Genomic DNA, 19239 nt, shown 5'->3' with positions numbered 1-19239 from the left:
TCATAGTTTTTATGTCTTCACTATTATTCTACAATGTAGAAAATAGTAACATTTAAAGAAAAACCCAGGAATGATTAGGTGTGTTCAAACTTTTGACTGGTACGTTATATAGCCTGATACGTTTTGTGTGCAAAATCATGTAAATGTTCTTTACAAGCCAAACTTACTCTACCGGTTGTCTGTGCAGTTTGTCCTTCTGCTGCTTGAAATTTGAGACAAAATATCTACAGGAAAGTATGGTTTACCCAACTTTTTATAGCGCCAGTAGGTATGTGTTAGGCAGCTAGGTAAAATGTGTTTTATATTGGATATTCAGATTTAAATCTTCAAACGTGTGGATTGTTCTCCATCCTCACCTGATTCAGAATATAAAATGCTCATTGTCATGGCATGCTTGGTTCAATTGCTATTGATGAGAGAACTGAATATCCATTATAAAACTAACTTTACCTGGGTGCCAAAGGAACCATATACTTACCTGCTCTCTAAAAAGATGTGTAAACCATACTTTCCTGTAGATATTTTGTCTCAAATTTTAAGTAGCAGGAGGCCGAACAGCACAGACAACCGGTAGAGCACGTTAAATGTAATTTTATTCAACATTCTGGTTTGTAAGGAACATTTACACGAGTTTGCACACAAATGTCCCAAGCAGTATATAATATACCAATTTGTTTTGCATTAGATAAATTCAAGCTAAATGTAGCCTGTCACCCTTGATCAATTTGATTATCTTGTCAAAGCTCTCAGAGCATCCTGTCCATGTAGTAATAACACAGTAATGTTCTTATCATGTTATAGATTAAGCTGTCACCATGACTCGAGATATAGTGATTGGAGATGAACTACCTGACTGGGTGGGAGCCAAGGAGTTCTACCAGAAATATGACCCAAAAGAGGTGATTGGCAGGTGAGTTACTAAGTCACACTTCACACAAGAATAGATCCTAAGCACATTATACTCCAGCGGCTAAGCGGCATATTTTAGGGGGACACAACTTAAGAAGTGTTCTTGGCCATAGTGCCATTGCAGATTTTTTTTATTTGACCCCCTGGCGGTCAACCAGCTCCATGGGGCCAGGAGTCACATGGCCATATCTCCATAAGTTTTTATTTTTATTTTTTACATTTTATTTCACCTTTATTTAACCAGGTAGGCCAGTTGAGAACAAGTTCTCATCTACAACTGCGACCTGGCCAAGATAAAGCAAAGCAGTGCAACACAAACAACAACACAGTTACACACGGAATAAACAAACATACAGTCAATAACACAATAGAAATGTTTTAAAAAGTCTATATACAGTGTGTGCAAATGGCGTGAGGAGGTAAGGCAATAAATAGGCCATAGTAGCGAAGTAATTACAATTTAGCAGCACTAATAGGTAGACACAGCTCAGGGATGGCTTAAAATGTTTGAGATGGTGTGGAGAACACAATAAAAGCATTGCGGTTCTTGAAGCACGCAATCTGATGCGCCTGGCACCTACTACCATACACTGTTGAAAGGCATTTATATATAAATGTCTTGCCCATACACCCTCTGAATGGCACACATATACATGTGTGTTTTAATTGTGTTTTAATTGTCTCAATGCTTAAAAATCCTTCTTCAACTGTCTCCTCCCCTTCATCTACACTGATTGAAGTGGATGTCATAAGGTGAATGCACCAATTTGTAAGTCGCTCTGGATAAGAGCGTCTGCTAAATGACTTAAATGTAAATGTAAGTGGATTTAACAATAATAAGGGATCATAGCTTTTACTTGGATTCACCTGGTCAGTCTATGTCATGGAAAGAGCAGGTGTTATGTAACCAATGGTTATGGATGAAGACTGAATAAAATAACCATCATAACAATTGTAATACATACATTTTAGAAAATATTAAGTAAATATATCCAATAAACCCAATAGCAGTAGTGTAAATTTATTATTAACAATTGTGTTTCTACCTTAATCCGTAGTATGCATAGTGCTCTGGCTCAGTGACGTCATTTCAGATAAGCCTAGGGTATGGCAAAGTGACACCCTGCAAGGAATTTGTATAAAGCTTATTTACTGCACTGCAAAAACAAGCAGAATTGACTCCAGCCATTATCACTTTTCTGTAGCTTAATTCACCTCATTCTACAAACGCGTCATACAAGAATTAGCTGCTATGCACTAGCTCAGCACTGGGATTAACACTCTAGTTTAGTTTAATGTCAAGTCAAACAGCAGTTACCTAGCCAAAGCCGTCTACTACAGCCATCTCTGCACTGTTTTGAGAAAAATGCGCACTGATCCCTGCAGTTGCGTCGATGCGCCCCCATAAAGCCAGCCAGCCATACAAAGAGCCTTCCCTTCCGCTCCCAGGCGTCCGCATGGTCCTAAAGTCAGCTAAACTACATTTGGCCTTTTAATTGGGATTGGAATGATTTTAGTAGCCTGTTTTAAAGTGTTGGTGTTGAGCTAGGGTATGGCGATGCTCTGGCTATACATTTTATCCGGTTTGTAAAGATGAAAAAATGATGCCAAAAGCCACCATCTCTGCTGAAATCAACTACCAAATTCTTGATGAGTGTGGACATCTAAAGTGAATGTGAAATCGAGACAAAGTGATGGAAACCGAATTTGAGATCCATGCTATGCTTGCGAACTCAAGCATGTGTAGATGCACTGCAACAGCATGACCACGGCATGATGGTTGTTCCCTGCGGTTGCTAGGCAACAGAACACAATGTGCTACTACTGCTGCAAAGTAAGCGCAGCAGAGAGAGTAGAGGATAAAATCAGCACACCTTAATTTTGTTATTTGAACAGTTATTTGACTTGCCTAGTTAAAGGTTAAATCAATTTTAAAAACTGTGACCGTGGAAATTTGCCTGACAAATAACCATTACCCCAAATCACATAACCATCACAGCCCCCCCCCCTTGAACATTGTAAGCCTGCATTTGGGGCTTACTATACCACTTCATGAAAAAGTTATGATCAGTTGATTGGAGTCCATCTGTGGTAAACTCAATTAATTGGACATGATTTGGAAAGGCACACACCTGTCTATATAAAGTTCAACAGTTGACAGTGCATGTCAGAGCAATGTCAGAGCAAAAACCAAACCATGAGGTCGAAGGAATTGTCCATAGAGCTCCGAGACAGGATTGTGTCGGCAGAGATCTGGGGAAGGCTACCAAAACATTTTTGCAGCATTGAAAGTCCCCAAGAACAGAGTGGCCTCCATCATTCTTAAATGGAAGAAGTTTGGAACCACCAAGACCCTTCCTAGACCACCAAGACCTTTCCTGAGCAATCCTCAGTAAAAGGCACAAGACAGCCTGCTTGGAGTTTGTCAAAAGGCACCTAAAGGACTCTGACCATGAGGAACAAGATGATCTGGTCTGATGAAACCAAGATTGAACTCTTTGGCCTGAATGCCAAGTGTCACGTCTGGAGGAAACCTGGCACCAACCCTATGGTGAAGCATGGCGGTCGCAGCATCATGCTGTGGGGATGTTTGTCAGTGGCAGGGACTGGGAGACTAGTCAGGATCGAAGGAAAGATGAACGGAACAAAGTACAGAGAGATCCTTGATGAAAACCTACTCCCCGGCACTCAGGACCTCCGACTGGGGTGAAGGTTCACCTTCCAACAGGACAACAACCCTAAGCACACAGCCAAGACAACGCAGGAGTGTCTTTGGGACAAGTCTCTGAATGTCCTTGAGTGGCCTGGAATTGAACCCGATTTAAATCAACAGAGACATTTTTATGTGTTCTGGAAAACAACCTGGTTTTACCTGCATTCAATACTAAGTTCAGTTCAATTAAAGGTTTTCTGTAAAGCACGAAGACAGACTGCAGTTCAGAAAGAGCCTGGTCAACCGTGGGGGCAATGGCATACACAACAGTATCGTCAGCATACAAGCGCAGGTTATAAAAAAAAATATATATATATATGTTTTTATAAACAAACCAATATTGTTCATGTAATTAGTGAATAGTACTGGACCTAGAATCGACCCCTGTGTGACACCTTTTGTTATGTCCAGAAAACTGGATTTAACACCATCAGTGGATACACACTGAGTTCTATTTGTTACACATAGCCAAGTTACACGCAGCCTGGTCGAGGCCAATTGATGAAAGCCTCTAAATTTGCAGTGAGTGATCAACAGTATCGATGGCCTTCGACAGGTCAAAGAAGAGTGCAGCACAATGTTGCTGCTTATCCATACAATTAACCACAATGTATGACCAGGGATACAGCAGAGATTGTGCTGTGACCTGGTCTCAAACCTGACTGATGTACATTTATAATACATTTCATAGATAATAAAGATCTTAGCTGAGATTGAATCAAGTATTCTAATATTTCAGCTTGGCAAGAATGCTTTTAAATAGGGTGAGTTATTAAGATCACAAGGGTCACCACCTTTATATGAGCCGCCTTCCAGACCCTGGGGATAGCACCAGATAAAAGATGTGTCAATGATCCTGCAATCGGGAGCCTCAAAACTGCAGCAAAAAAGGATTAAACATATCCGCCTCAGCGGATTTTTTTGTTGTTGTTGTTTTTTTACGTCAATAAAGTCTTGTGACATTTGAACACAAAATGTCTCAGAGAATTGACTTATCAAGCATAAATTAAAATGTTAATGTGTATTTTTGTGCAAACACAAAATTACAATGTTCTAAGCAATACTACTTTGAAGTAACGGAACAACAACTTGCGTTATGGATGTGACGGAAATGGACAGGCATTTTTGGGAAAACAGACACATCGGCAAGTCTGAATCTCAAAATCTTAAGGGTAAATTATTAACAGACACTTTGAATGGAAGGCTTGGCTACACACAAAAACAATGATGATAATATGAGCATTTTCATATATACTTCAGACAATTGACCGTTATGGATGTGACGCTGTGCGAAATGAGTGTTTTATATATTAAAGATTTCTTCACCAAACTTCATCATACTTTTGTAGTCATCTGAAAATGCAGTGTACTTCAAAGAGCCAAGAAATCACCATTATCTTAATGTTATTGATTAGGCTATCAAAGTGCACTCGTGGCTATCAAAGTGCACTCGTGGGTCCCGTGTTAACCAACCAAAAATGCACAAATGTGATGGACCGGCTCAATTCGGTCTTATGTAGCAAAATTTGAAATTGTGTTTTTTACATTAGATAAAAGTAGAGACTCCGAGCTAGAAAATTGTATATCGTACACTACAGTTGAGGAACAATGGGAAAGTAATTCTGTGTTGAAACTTGATAAACTTGTAACTGCACTTTTGAGAAAATGGGCCTTGAATCTTTTGTTACACCTACTGGAGAGCTCTTCAATGTCTACACCCATTCAGCATTGTTCACACCCCCTTAAGCCTTAGCCCCACCCATCTCTTTAAGGATTCACATATGAGGCCATGTACTAAACAACCAAAGATTTTAAAGACTAAATGCTGGTTTATACTATGAGTGTGTTCCTTAAATTCAATCTGCCCTCTGGGCGTTCGTAAACTCAGGGCGTTGTCAGATTGTCTGTAAATTCAGAGCGCACACGGAACACTGGTCGAGGAGTAGGGTTGATCCGAGCATTCTGTTATGACAACAGCAGTCAAGCACCCAAGCTAACTGTCTAATGTTGGCTAGCTTGCTAACTCCTTACAGACACAAATGAGAGAACGGCTCACTCTGACCATTTTACTCGCCCTAGCAGAGCTGGTTAGGCTGCTTTTATGTTATCCAGAGCGTTGGTGACTGTAACTGTGCTCCTGGCAACAATTTAATTACGCTTTTTTGCCAACGTTTACTGACAGGTATTGATTGTTTGTAAATGTGTCTGTTATTCTGCGCTCTGAATCTGAAATTGGAGTAGATAGCCAGAGCGAATTTACCAGCTATGTCTATCGACACTTGTCGCAGTGACATCATGAACATTCTATTGAAATGGTTACTTGCGGAGTGGAGTCTTTTCTTTAGACATGTAGCTAGTTAGTTAAACAATGAACCATAGTCCCAACTCATAAGGTTACTACCCTGCATGAACCTGCAGGTAACTAACCAACCAGGATCAATGTTAGCTAGGTAGCTAACATTAGGCTATAACTAGCAATCCAAATGGCTCTGAGATATTGATAAAATATTACTACACAGATCATACACATAATGTTAGCTAGTGAGCCAGCCAGCTAACGTTAGCTAACTAGCTAACAGTACGCTTTTACTTGAAATGAAAACTACTTAATGACAAAATTAGAAACCTGTAACATCTGAAAATGTAGTTAGCTAGACTATCAAATCAAATTTTATTTGTCACATACACATGGTTGTTAATGCGAGTGTAGCGAAATGCTTGTGCTTATAGTTCCGACAATGCAGTAATAACCAACAAGTAATCTAACCTAACAATTCCCCAACTACTACCTTATACACACAAGTGTAGAGGGCTAAAGAATATGCGCATAAAGATATATGAATGAGTGATGGTACAGAACGGCATAGGCAAGATGCAGTAGATGGTATAGAGTACAGTATATACATATGAGATGAGTAATATAGGGTATGTAAACATTATATTAAGTGGCATTGTTTAAAGTGGCTAGTGGTACATTTTTACATAATTTCCATCAATTCCCATTACTAAAGTGGCTGGAGTTGAGTCAGTATGTTGGCAGCGGCCACTAAATGTTAGTGGTGGCTGTTTAACAGTCTGATGGCCTTGAGATAGAAGCTGTTTTTCAGTCTCTCGATCCCTGCTTTGATGCACCTGTACTGACCTCGCCTTCTGGATGATAGCGGGGTGAACAGGCAGTGGCTTGGGTGGTTGTTGTCCTTGATGATCTTTATGGCCTTCCTGTGACATCGGGTGGTGTAGGTGTCCTGGAGGGCAGGTAGTTTGCCCCCGGTGATGCGTTGTGCAGACCTCACTACCCTCTGGAGAGCCTTACGGTTGTGGGCGGAGTAGTTGCCGTACCAGGCGGTGATACAGCCCGACAGGATGCTCTCGATTGTGCATCTGTAGAAGTTTGTGAGTGCTTTTGGTGACAAGCCGAATATCTTACCCGTATACATGGATGGATGATTCTCCCTCTGTCACGGATTCCATTGTTGCCCTTAGTTTGAAGATGTAATCCGGAGACAGGTGTTTTATACAACAGCGTTCTGTGTGTTCTCTTTTTGACTCCCTCTGCATATTTGCAATCAAACACCAGAATTATTTTCTCTATATCCTTAGCTATCATACTGATTCCACCGGGCATTTCACTGATTTTCAAAACTCGGTCCTCCAGAAAGTGGAGAGCAACAATTTTGCAGTTCTACTATGTGATATATTTTTTTTTAAAGCAGCATTAGAAAGGATTACCTACACATACTGACCATCTCATGTTATGGACAGAAGTGTGCTACATGCCAGACCAATCCAAACTCATCTCTCGGCATGTCCAGCCCACCCATTATCTCAACCATTCATGGCTAGCGGGAAGGTTCCTGACTTTTTCCATGACTAAACCAACTAGGGTCTTAATTTTAACAATTACAGTGAGGGGAAAAAAGTATTTGATCCCCTGCTGATTTTGTACGTTTGCCCACTGACAAAGAAATTATCAGTCTATAATTTTAATGGTAGGTTTATTTGAACAGTGAGAGACAGAATAACAACAAAAATATCCAGAAAAACGCATGTCAAAAATGTTATAAATTGATTTGCATTTTAATGAGGGAAATAAGTATTTGACCCCCTCTCAATCAGAAAGATTTCTGGCTCCCAGGTGTCTTTCATACAGGTAACGAGCTGAGATTAGGAGCACACTCTTAAAGGGAGTGCTCCTAATCTCAGTTTCTTACCTGTATAAAAGACACCTGTCCACAGAAGCAATCAATCAATCAGATTCCAAACTCTCCACCATGGCCAAGACCAAAGAGCTCTCCAAGGATGTCAGGGACAAGATTGTAGATCTACACAAGGCTGGAATGGGCTACAAGACCATTGCCAAGCAGCTTGGTGAGAAGGTGACAACAGTTGGTGCGATTATTCGCAAATGGAAGAAACACAAAAGAACTGTCAAACTCCCTTGGCCTAGGGCTCCATGCAAGATCTCACCTCGTGGAGTTGCAATGATCATGAGAATGGTGAGGAATCAGCCCAGAACTACACAGGAGGACCTTGTCAATGATCTCAAGGCAGCTGGGACCATAGTCACCAAGAAAACAATTGGTAACACACTACGCCGTGAAGGACTGAAATCCTGCAGCGCCCGCAAGGTCCCCCTGCTCAAGAAAGCACATATACATGCCCGTCTGAAGTTTGCCAATGAACATCTGAATGATTCAGAGGACAACTGGGTGAACGTGTTGTGGTCAGACGAGACCAAAATGGAGTTCTTTGGCATCAACTCAACTTGCCGTGTTTGGAGGAGGAGGAATGCTGCCTATGACCCCAAGAAACCATCCCCACCGTCAAACATGGAGGTGGAAACATTATGCTTTGGGGGTGTTTTTCTGCTAAGGGGACAGGACAACTTCACCGCATCAAAGGGACGATGGACGGGGCCATGTACCGTCAAATCTTGGGTGAAAACCTCCTTCCCTCAGCCAGGGTATTGAAAATGGGTCGTGGATGGTTATTCCAGCATGACAATGACCCAAAACACACGGCCAAGGCAACAAAGGAGTGGCTCAAGAAAAAGCACATTAAGGTCCTGGAGTGGCCTAGCCAGTCTCCAGACCTTAATCCCATAGAAAATCTGTGGAGGGAGCTGAAGGTTCGAGTTGCCAAACGTCAGCCTCGAAATCTTAATGACTTGAAGAAGATCTGCAAAGAGGAGTGGGACAAAATTCCTCCTGGGATGTGTGCAAACCTAGTGGCCAAATACAAGAAACATCTGACCTCTGTGATTGCCAACGAGGGTTTTGCCACCAAGTACTAAGTCATGTTTTGCAGAGGGGTCAAATACTTATTTCCCTCATTAAAATGCAAATCAATTTATAACATTTTTGACATGTGTTTTTCAGGATTTTTTTTGTTGATATTCTGTCTCTCACTGTTCAAATAAACCTACCATTAAAATTACAGACTGATCATTTCATTGTCAGTGGGCAAACGAACAAAATCAGCAGGGGATCAAATACTTTTTTCCCTCACTGTATATTCGTATTTACAGAATATACAGAATTTACATATACGTTTGTTATTAAGGCACGTTAAAGTTCACATGTTCCAGAAGGCATTTCTGCCAGAAAATGTGCGACATACGCCTATTTTCCTAAAACTAGTCACATATATACAAGGGTGTGCATTTCCAAATAAAGTCAAATCGATTGAATGTACCACTGGTGGACTCCAAGTTGTAGAAACATGTCAAGGATGATCAATGGAAACAGGATGCAACTGAGCTCAATTTTGAGGCTCATAACAAAGGGTTTGAATACTTATGTAAATAAGGTATATTTTATATATATCTCATCACTCAGGTGATGATAGCCAGCTAATTAGCTAGTACCCCTGTCAATGTTACTTTAATTAACCTGTAAGAATAAAGACTGTCTTTATTTCCCACTCCCCTAGCAAATAAAGCTTTCTGTTTCTGGCTTCCAGCTATCGATACCCCGTGTCTTGCCCGACTTACCCGTCGAGTTAGCATCGTGTTCCATCCGCTTTTGTCCGTCCAAGTGCACAGACCAATGTGGAGTGAAAGAAACACAAGCCTAGCAAAGCTTTTCCTGGTTCTGTGCTACCTGCCTCGGTATGGACCACGCTTTGGCGGCTCTCGTTAACCCCATTAGCTGTACGTATTGTGCTAGAGCAAAGTACGTGGGTAGCATTGCCCAGACCTCGTTCAAGTCCCAGAGGAAGGTGAAGCTGTCCAGGCTTCCCCTCTGCTTGAGCTCCCAGCAAATTCGGAAGTCGGCCATCTTTCCCAGGGGGTGGACCTTTCTGACAAATTCGTAAAAATTGAAGTAGGGCAGAAGTCTATGGCTGACCTCCCCTTCTCCGAGGCAATCGGACGCCCTGCCACGAAACTTGATGTCGAGTATCCTATGCCTCCTCCGCCTTGCAAGAAATACTAGGATGGATTGATGGACTCTCCTCTCTTGGTAATTCCACATCAGCCTGACAATGCAGACTGTGTTGTCAGCCTACCTAGACTGTGTGGCATTGTTGGAGTCTTCCTAGGCGGATCCATTTACCGTCTACACCCACTTGGATATGCATAGCATGGAATCATTGGGATGTTTCAGCCCGCCGCCAGTGAAGCCTTCCCTGGCTGAGCACCTGCTTCAAGCTCCTCTTCCTTTTTCCACAAGCTCGCTCAATGCGATTTTAAAAAACAAACAAAAAAAACGTTTATGCACTCAAATTACAAAAAAGTTAGCTTGAGTTAACTGATTCTCTGACAGCCCACACACACACACAAGTATGTGGACACCCCTTAAATTATTTCAGCCACACCTGTAGCTGACAGGTGTGTAAAATTGAGCACTGCCATACAATCTCCATAGACAATCATTGGCAGTAGAATGGCCCATACTGACGAGCACAGTGACTTTCAATGTGGCACCGTCATAGGATCCCACCTTTCCAACAAAGGGTGTTTCAAATTTCAGGCCTCCCGGGTGGCGCAGTGGTCTAGGGCACTGCATCGCAGTGCTAGCTGCGCCACCAGAGTCTCTGGGTTCGCGCCCAGGCTCTGTCGCAGCCGGCCGCGACCGGGAGGTCCGTGGGGCGACGCACAATTGGGTTAGCGTCGTCCGGGTTAGGGAGGGTTTGGCCGGTAGGGATATCCTTGTCTCATCGCGCTCCAGCGACTCCTGTGGCGGGCCGGGCGCAGTGCGCGCTAACCAAGGGGGCCAGGTGCACGGTGTTTCCTCCAACACATTGGTGTGGCTGGCTTCCGGGTTGGAGGCGCGCTGTGTTAAGAAGCAGTGCGGCTTGGTTGGGTTGTGCTTCGGAGAATGCGTGGCTTTCGACCTTCGTCTCTCCCGAGCCCGTACGGGAGTTGTAGCGATGAGACAAGATAGTAATTACTAGCGATTGTATACCACGAAAATTGGGGAGAAAAGGGGGGAAAATGTATTTTTTTTAAATATATAAGGTGTTTCAAATTTCTGCACTGCTAGAACTGCCCTGGTCAACTGTAAGTGCTGTTATTTTGAAGTGGAAATTACTAAGAGCAACAACGGCTCAGCCACGAAGTGGTAGGCAACACAAGCTCACAGAACGCAACCGCCGAGTGCTGAAGCGCGTAAAAATAGTCTGTCCTCGGTCGCATCACTCACTGAGTTCCAAACTGCCTCTGGAAGAAATGTCAGCACAATAACTGTTTGTCAGGAGCTTTATGAAATCGGTTTCCATGGCCGAGCAGCTGCACACAAGTCTAAGATCACCATGCACAATGCCAAGTGTCGGCTGGAGTGGTGTTGCCGCCATTGGATTCTGGAGCAGTGAAAACGTGTTTTCTGGAGTCACCATCTGGCAGTCAGACAGACGATTCTGGGTTTGGCGGATGCCAGGAGAACGCTACCTGTCTGAATGCATAGTGCCAACTGTAAAGTTTGGTGGATGAGGAATAATGGTCTGGGGCTGTTTTTCATGGTTCGGGCTAGGCCCCTTAGTTCCAGTGAAGGGAAATCTCAATGCTACAGCATACAATGACATTATAGATGATTCTGTGCCTCAAACTTTGTGGCAAGTTTGGGGAAGGCCCTTTCCTGTTTCAGCATGATAATGCCACCGTGCACAAAGCGAGATCCATACAGAAATGGTTTGTCGAGATCGGTGTGGAAGAACTTGACTGGCCTGCACAGAGCCCTGCCCGCAACCCCAAGGAACACCTTTGGGATGAATTGGTCAACCTAATCCCCCAACATTAGTGCCCGACCTCACTAATGCTCTTGTGGCTGAATGGAACCAAGTTCACACAGCAATGTTCCAACATCTAGTGGAAAGCCTTCCTAGAAGAGTGGAGGCTGTTATGGCAGCAAAGGGGGGACCATCTCCATATTAATACCCATGATTTTGGAATTAATTTTCAACGAGCACATACTTTTGTAGTATGTAATCCTTCCACAACCATAGGACTCACTAATAAATCTATTATTTTATAAAAATAGTTTAACCTGCTTTTTTGTAATCACTGATCTGGCGTTTAAGTCTGTCTATGAAAATGCCCTTTTTGTTACAAATTTAACCAGAACCATGCAAAATGTACATTCACTAATAATGACTAACATCTTGTAGCAGGCATTATAGAAAATGTACACAGGTCTCATAAACAATCTCTCAAGCAGAAAGATGTTGAAATCAAGTGGCCTACCTTATTTCTCAGAATGAGAATGAGTTGCCAATTCCTTATATAATTGTGTATTATGCTTATTGCACATTTATAAAACACAAACTAGACAGCTAGTATAACAGTGTTTGGGGGCCTCCCGAGTGGCGAAATGGTCTAAGGCACTGCATCAGACATTGGTGGGGCTGGCTTCCGGGTTAAGTGGGCATTGTGTCAAGAAGCAGTACAGCTTGGTTGGGTTGTGTTTCGGGGGATGCATGGCTCTCGACCTTCGCCTCTCCCGAGTCCGTACGGGAGTTGCAGCGATGAGACAAGACTGTAACTACCAATTGGATACCACGAAATTTGAGATCAAAAAATTGTAACAGTCTGGCTAAAATGCTGCTACCGGTACGTGGTACTGCAATGCCGTGCCAAAAAATCTGAGTTTTAATTTTCTGTTTTAGTAGTCTGCTCTGCGCGCAATTTGAGGAGTTGATGGTCTCGTTAGAAAGGTTAACTCCTCTATTACAGCAAAATAATATCTCTGTGTTTTGGTGGTTATATGACTGATTCTTTTAGACCAAACCTCAAATGCAAATAACGAGTTAAAATCTCTTGTCAGAGAGGAAGAAGTGATCTTTCATTGTGTGTGGAAGAGGCAAAGCGAGAGGTTTCACTCTCGCCAAAATCTGTCCAAAATAAGCCCAATACGTTTCTATTGGCTTATTATACTTGTCGCCTATTAAAATTGTCTTCACACCTTTGGGACAACAACTCCCATTGTTAGGGTGGATACATGAGAATCTCATCATTATCTACAGGTCTCTGGAAATTGTATTTGAATTTTATAATTTTGAATTTTTATTAGGCTATTAAATTTGAATGAAATATTTCTAAATGTTTAATGCACAAATTGAATAATTTAATTAAGGAACTTGTATTTCATGATATGAAATAAATACATTTTCAATAAATTAGCAACAATTTCTAAAAACATGTTTTCACTTTGTCATTACGGGGTATTGTGTGTAGATGGGTGAGAGAGAAAAAAATCAATTTATTAAATTTTGTTTTCAGGCTGTAACACAACAAAATGTGGAGTAATTCAGGGGGTATGCATACTTTCTGAAGGCACTGTAGTTTAATCTTGTTCATGATACCATGTCTTGTTTTTAGGTGTTGACTGATTTCATGTCAATGCTAATGTGACAAATTCACTAACTAGCTAACCTGTTAAGCTGTATTTGATAGACAACAAATGCTCATTGTGCAAATGTATTTATGTTTTCAATAAACATTGGAGACTAAATATTGTTAGTCAGGAGTACTTTTCGGTTGCCTGAAGATTATGATCACTCGCCCAGAAAATGTAGCTGTTTACACACAGCAATGCCATAACTTGTCTGTCTTTTACTTAAAAATACAGCATTTGTTGTGCAATTTGGTTGTTTTCAGGAAAAAATCATGATAATAATTGCCCCATGGGGCAACCACAGATCAGGCTCAACTGGCCTGACTACTCAGCCAATTTGAATTTACACTTTACGATACCTATTTCTTTGTCCTTGCAGAGGTGTGAGTAGTGTGGTGCGCAGATGTGTGCACAAGCACACAGGGCAGGAGTTGGCAGTGAAGATTATAGAGATCACAGCTGAGAAGATGACCGCACAGCAGCTGGAAGAGGTGAAGAGCTCCACACTGAAGGAGATCCAGGTTCTCAACATGGTCAAAGGACACTCCTCTATCAGTGAGTTTGTACTGCCTTCACCAATGTACCGAAGGGCATTAAAATAGCTTACTCATGTCTCTTGAAATGCAATATGCCAATGATAAACTTTTATTTCTCTTTCTCCAAGTCACTCTCATTGATTCCTATGAGTCAACAACCTTCATATTTTTGGTATTTGACCTGTAAGTATGCATTTATATAGCCTACTTTATTATTAAATGTGTTGCTGTGTTTTGTGATACATTTGAACTATCCTGTCTTTTCGTAGTCTTCGCCTACTAAAGAGTTGTCTATCGTTATTGTTCCTTTTGCAGCATGAGGAGTGGAGAGCTTTTCGACTACCTGACAGAGAAGGTCACTCTCAGTGAGAAGGAAACTAGGTGAGTGTCTAGGTTTTGGTTCGTTATAACCCAAGCCAGAAATACACTCCAGATGTTCTCAATTCTCTCTCTCTCTCTCAGGTGTATGATGCGATGTCTCCTGGAAGCTGTCCAGTACCTCCATTCCCTCAACATAGTTCACCGGGACCTGAAACCTGAAAACATTCTGCTGGATGACCAGGGACACATCAAACTCTCTGACTTTGGCTTCTCTGTCCAGCTTCAGCCAGGCAAGAATCTGCGAGGTGAGAGGGAAGAATGAAATGAACTCGCTGTATTTTGGAGTTACACTCTCATCAACAAAATGAAAAGTTGAAGGCATAATCCATTAATTGCCCACATAGCTCAAATGTGTAATTGCTTTCTTTGTTCTCTCCAAATGGCTAGAGCTTTGTGGGACGCCAGGTTATTTGGCACCTGAAATCCTGAAATGCTCCATGGATGAGACGCATCAGGGATATGGGAAGGAAGTTGACCTGTAAGTCTTAAAAATCAGATAGTCCTAAGAACATTTTGTTATTTATAATATTAGAGCACCAAACTATTTTATGAATCAGTGAAGATTCTGTTCCTGAAACTGTATCTGGTTTTCTGTGTGTTAGCTGGGCGTGTGGGGTGATTCTGTTCACCCTGCTGGCTGGCTCTCCACCCTTCTGGCACCGCAAACAGCTGCTGATGCTCAGAATGATCATGGAGGGCCGTTACCAGTTCAGCTCCCCAGAGTGGGATGACAGGTCTGACACCGTCAAAGATCTGGTGAGACCTCATCCTGTCTCTAGTTCCTATCATGGACTGATTTATATATTTCAAGGTCGATTTTAATACCATATATCATCAACGAATATGTTGAATATGAACATTGATACACTTTCTCCGACTGGCATTGTTTTAGGACTTCTCTCGTGTTCTCTCTTTCACAACTGTTAGATTACCAGGTTGCTGGTGGTGGACCCAATTGTCCGTCTCAACGCTGAACAAGCCTTGGCTCATTCCTTCTTTAGGCAGTACCAAAGGGACGAGGTGCGTCACTTCAGTCCCCGGAAGACATTCAGGGTAAGTTTCGATGTATTTTGTGCTATTTGGCTCCAGTGACCGTAAAATGAACCGCCGAGACAGAATTAGATTTCCGTCGCATCCAATTGGATCCGTGCTTTGACTGGAAGATGGGGGCTCTTCTGGGATGTTGTGAAGTATTAATGTGTGTGTGTGTTTTAATACACATCCCTTTGCCTGTTCCTGTAGGTACTGATCCTGAGTGTTCTGGCCTGTATCCGCATGTACTGCCGCTACCGTAGAGCCAGGCCACTGACGCGGGAGGTCCTGGCCAGAGATCCCTACTCCTTGAAGGGAGTGCGCAAACTAATCGACGGCTGCGCCTTCAGGATCTATGGACACTGGGTTAAGAAAGGGGAGCAGCAAAACAGGGCTGCCCTCTTCCAGAATACGGCTAAAATAATGCTTCTTGGTTTAGAGGACTTTGAAACTTAAAAAGATCATACTTGTTCTAGTAACTGCATTAGCTTTATGTAGTTTAACAGGTTTGACATTTTGGTGTGCATATTTTTTCTTTGTGAATGCTAGGTCTCGTTACATAGGATGAAGAATTCATGATCCAGTGACATGTTACCCTTAATGCGAATAATGGCTCATTATTATTTATGGTTAAGTGGAATTTGAGATCGATGTGGATCCAGATATGAGAATTTTATGTTCATTTTAGGGTCCAAGAGAGTGCTTTTTGAGACTACTCAAATCAGCAGGCAATGGTTTTAGGAAGCAAAAGTGACAAAGCCACTTCAATGCACTATATTGTACACATAGGGCAAAAAAGGTGAACATATATCCATACCGATGGTGCAGTTAATGCTTGAAAAAGTTCATTTTTTTTATTGCTATGACATTCTCTATTGAGTTGACATAACGTTCTTTTTACATTGTTTATTTCTATTTGCTACCTAAACCTGTATTTTAGCAATCATGTATTCTTACTGAATCTAAAATAACATAGCGGAAAGTTAGTGATTGCAGAAGAAACATTAAACATTCCAAATATAGTTTTCCAATTTCCACTGATAGTTTGAGTTAAGGGTATAGGAAATGACTAACTGTTACCCCAGTCAGATTAGTTTCCTTTCTGTGTTTGGTGTTTAGTGCAATACGACAATTATTGTAACCAATAGCATTCCTTTTCAGTCCAGTTTGAGATTTACTCAAGTAAGTGTTCCTTTGCCTGAATTAAAATGGCATTCCTCAATAAGTGTACAACTGTGAAAGACCAATATTTTATTGATAATGAAAGTAACCTATTTACTTTGTCATATTTGTGTGTTGATTTTGTGTTAAAGGAGTTAACAAAAGCATGGTTACGCAATCAACCTCTTTACTGACAGACACCCACAAATAACTTATATCTCAAATTTGGCTAATGTGTTTTCGTGCAAAGAACAGAATGAAATGCATAGATAAAAATCAGGCTTTGATGTTTACTTTTTGCCTTGGAGATTGGTCTCCAGTGAAGTCAGAGCGCTATTTAGCCGATCTGCACTTTCCTTCAATCGTTGCTCTAGTTGCCTTGACATATGTATCATCTCCTCTCTCATTTCCTGTTGTATTATCGTCCGCAACTCTGACTTGGGCGATGGATCTAATAGAGAAGAGAGACACTTTTACAAACAGGAAATTTCACAAGTTGCAACTGAAGTGTCGATATTTAGAACCAGGAGTGTTACAACATAATTTCTCTAGTATATACGGGTGCCTTGCATGAGCAACCTTGTAATACCTTTATTAGCCACCTCTGGCCCTGTGTTCATTGCTTCAATGGGCTGCTCCCTTTCTGCAGTCTCTGGCTCGTTTTCCTTCTTGCAGTACCCATCTGGTGCACGCAGATAAAACATGAATTCATACTGTTCCCCTGATCACATGGGTGCGGTGGATATTTCAGAGCTTGCGCAATAACACCGACCTGATGATACTGCGTCAGTCTCAGTGACAGGGTCTTCGTCTGGCATGCCAGAGTAGGAAAAAGACAGATCCAATCTAACCTAAAAGACAAGGAGCAAAACACTAACTTCAAGTCACAGTTTAGCCCCCAAAAAACAATGTGTGCGTTTTATTTAGAAAAATATATGGCTCCCAGATATCTAATGTGTGGAGATTACCTGCGGGGTGAATATGTACTTGTACAGATTGTAATGTCTAAAATAGGTGTTAAGGAGATACTTCAAGATCTGGGTCACTTCCTCAGAGCTGAACAGGCTGATACTGAAGGGAGGTCTCTGTGGCAGGTAGAAAACAATAGAATAATGGTGAAACTTAAGAGTTTGTCCATGAAAATGTCCAAAACACAAGACTGAATAACAATTCATACATTGGTGAGATTGTGAAGTAAATAGAACATGTGGGAATAAACAGTATTGCCTCTTCGGATACGGATACACAAACTCACCCTGACAGAGTGACAGAGCAGAAGTTCACTGCAGTATGCATAGCAATGGCCCATATTGTTGAGTGGAGTTTCTGAACAAAGAAATGCAAAGTTATTAACATTGCAGAGTCAATGCTGCTGACATAAAATTGTCTTCCTCTTACTAAAACAGCACAAGACCAAACTATGAGCAGTAGCCCATTACCCGTGTTAGCCTGATGCATGCTCTTGACAATGGAGAGGAGGACAGATGTCTGCTCTCTGTTGAAGTTGCTCTCTCTACAGAACAGCACTGTGTGGACATAGAGCTCCAGCAGGACTCCCCTCCTCGGCTCAGGAATGTTTACTCCCAGCACACAGCATAGAGTTCTGAGTAAAAAGTAACCAGTTAACCACAATGTCAGGGATTTTGTATGTGTGTGTGGCCACAAACAAGGATAAAGACCTCTTTAGCTCTGGTATGGCCTTGGTGTTTTCAATTTCCTCCATGTCACTGTAGCTTACGTCTGCCCTGTGAACACACATAAATAGAGGATTTCAATCCAACTGTAAACCTATAACGTTAGTTTGCAGAAAAATCTTGGAATACGGCGGTATGTGCCCCCCTACCATAGCAAGACTTTGGGGTTCAGGGGGTCAGGTTCCTATAAAATAAAGTACTCAATTAATTAAAATGTATCTACAATATAGCAATGAAAGAAAAATGCCCCCAATTGAATAAAAATGAATTCGGGGCATACAGCTACATTAACAGTTAACAGTTAACGTTAGTTAGCTTGCTACTACTGTAACGTTACCTAGAAAGCTAAATGTCCAAGCTCTTTCAGTTGACAGCTAACGTTTGCTAGCTAGCAAAGGTAACATTAGTTGGTCAGACACTCTTACCTTTATTTTCCCAGCCAATTTCATTTCTCTGGTTAAATATAACTGCAATTAGCTAAATTGTAGATAAATTAATCGATTTGAAACTAATTTGCATCAACAAAAAAATGCTAGATGACACTTTTTTGTTTACTTTTACGTGTCCTAGCAACACCGTTTTTTGTTTTTTTTCCGGTGACGCACCAACAGTAAAGATTTCCCAATGCATTGCGCGCACAGTATAATAAACTCAAGCCCCCTTATAATACATTCAAGCACAAAAGCTTGAAATAAATACTTTTCGCTCCATCGGTGCTGTAGCAATTTGTTTGACAATTCGTTTCTCAATTATAAAATGTAATTTGTTTGAAGTCTCATAGAAATAGAAGACCAATAGCCTACAGGGATGTCTTTGCTTCATTGTAGCAAATTAATAATAGGCTACAATCAATTAATATGCCTACTTTTCTTAGATGTATGTGAAATAAATGATATATCAAATGCATGGCACATTATAAAAGTTTTTTTTAATGCATTTATGTTTCTTCTTACACATTAAACTTGACTCTTTCAATGACTCAA

The 19239-nt window shown here is 41.4% G+C and overlaps 2 protein-coding genes across 2 annotated transcripts in view; one reads left to right on the top strand and one right to left on the bottom strand.

Moving 5' to 3' along the window:
- The window catches only part of phkg2 (phosphorylase kinase, gamma 2 (testis)), a 22212-nt gene extending 2973 nt beyond the window's left edge, over positions 1 to 19239 (top strand). Inside the window, exons 3-11 of the mRNA XM_055924357.1 lie at positions 802 to 910; positions 13832 to 14007; positions 14117 to 14171; positions 14304 to 14369; positions 14451 to 14614; positions 14757 to 14847; positions 14972 to 15125; positions 15297 to 15422; positions 15612 to 19239. Coding sequence (XP_055780332.1) covers positions 816 to 910; positions 13832 to 14007; positions 14117 to 14171; positions 14304 to 14369; positions 14451 to 14614; positions 14757 to 14847; positions 14972 to 15125; positions 15297 to 15422; positions 15612 to 15857 — 1173 coding nt within the window. The 5' untranslated portion in view covers positions 802 to 815 and the 3' untranslated portion in view covers positions 15858 to 19239. The remainder of the gene's footprint in view (positions 1 to 801; positions 911 to 13831; positions 14008 to 14116; positions 14172 to 14303; positions 14370 to 14450; positions 14615 to 14756; positions 14848 to 14971; positions 15126 to 15296; positions 15423 to 15611) is intronic.
- Positions 16638 to 18771, bottom strand: cfap119 (cilia and flagella associated protein 119). Its single transcript, XM_055924358.1, has 9 exons — positions 18682 to 18771; positions 18406 to 18440; positions 18242 to 18307; positions 18002 to 18165; positions 17818 to 17888; positions 17531 to 17647; positions 17335 to 17413; positions 17152 to 17244; positions 16638 to 17013 (listed from the first exon to the last, which is right to left on the bottom strand). Exons 1-9 carry the CDS (start codon positions 18703 to 18705, stop codon positions 16853 to 16855), a joined length of 810 nt encoding a protein of 269 aa, XP_055780333.1. The 5' UTR covers positions 18706 to 18771; the 3' UTR covers positions 16638 to 16852.

The sequence above is a fragment of the Salvelinus fontinalis genome, chromosome 1 (assembly GCF_029448725.1).
Source record: "Salvelinus fontinalis isolate EN_2023a chromosome 1, ASM2944872v1, whole genome shotgun sequence".
Lineage (NCBI taxonomy): Eukaryota > Metazoa > Chordata > Actinopteri > Salmoniformes > Salmonidae > Salvelinus > Salvelinus fontinalis.
This window is presented reverse-complemented; position numbering and strand designations above follow the sequence as displayed.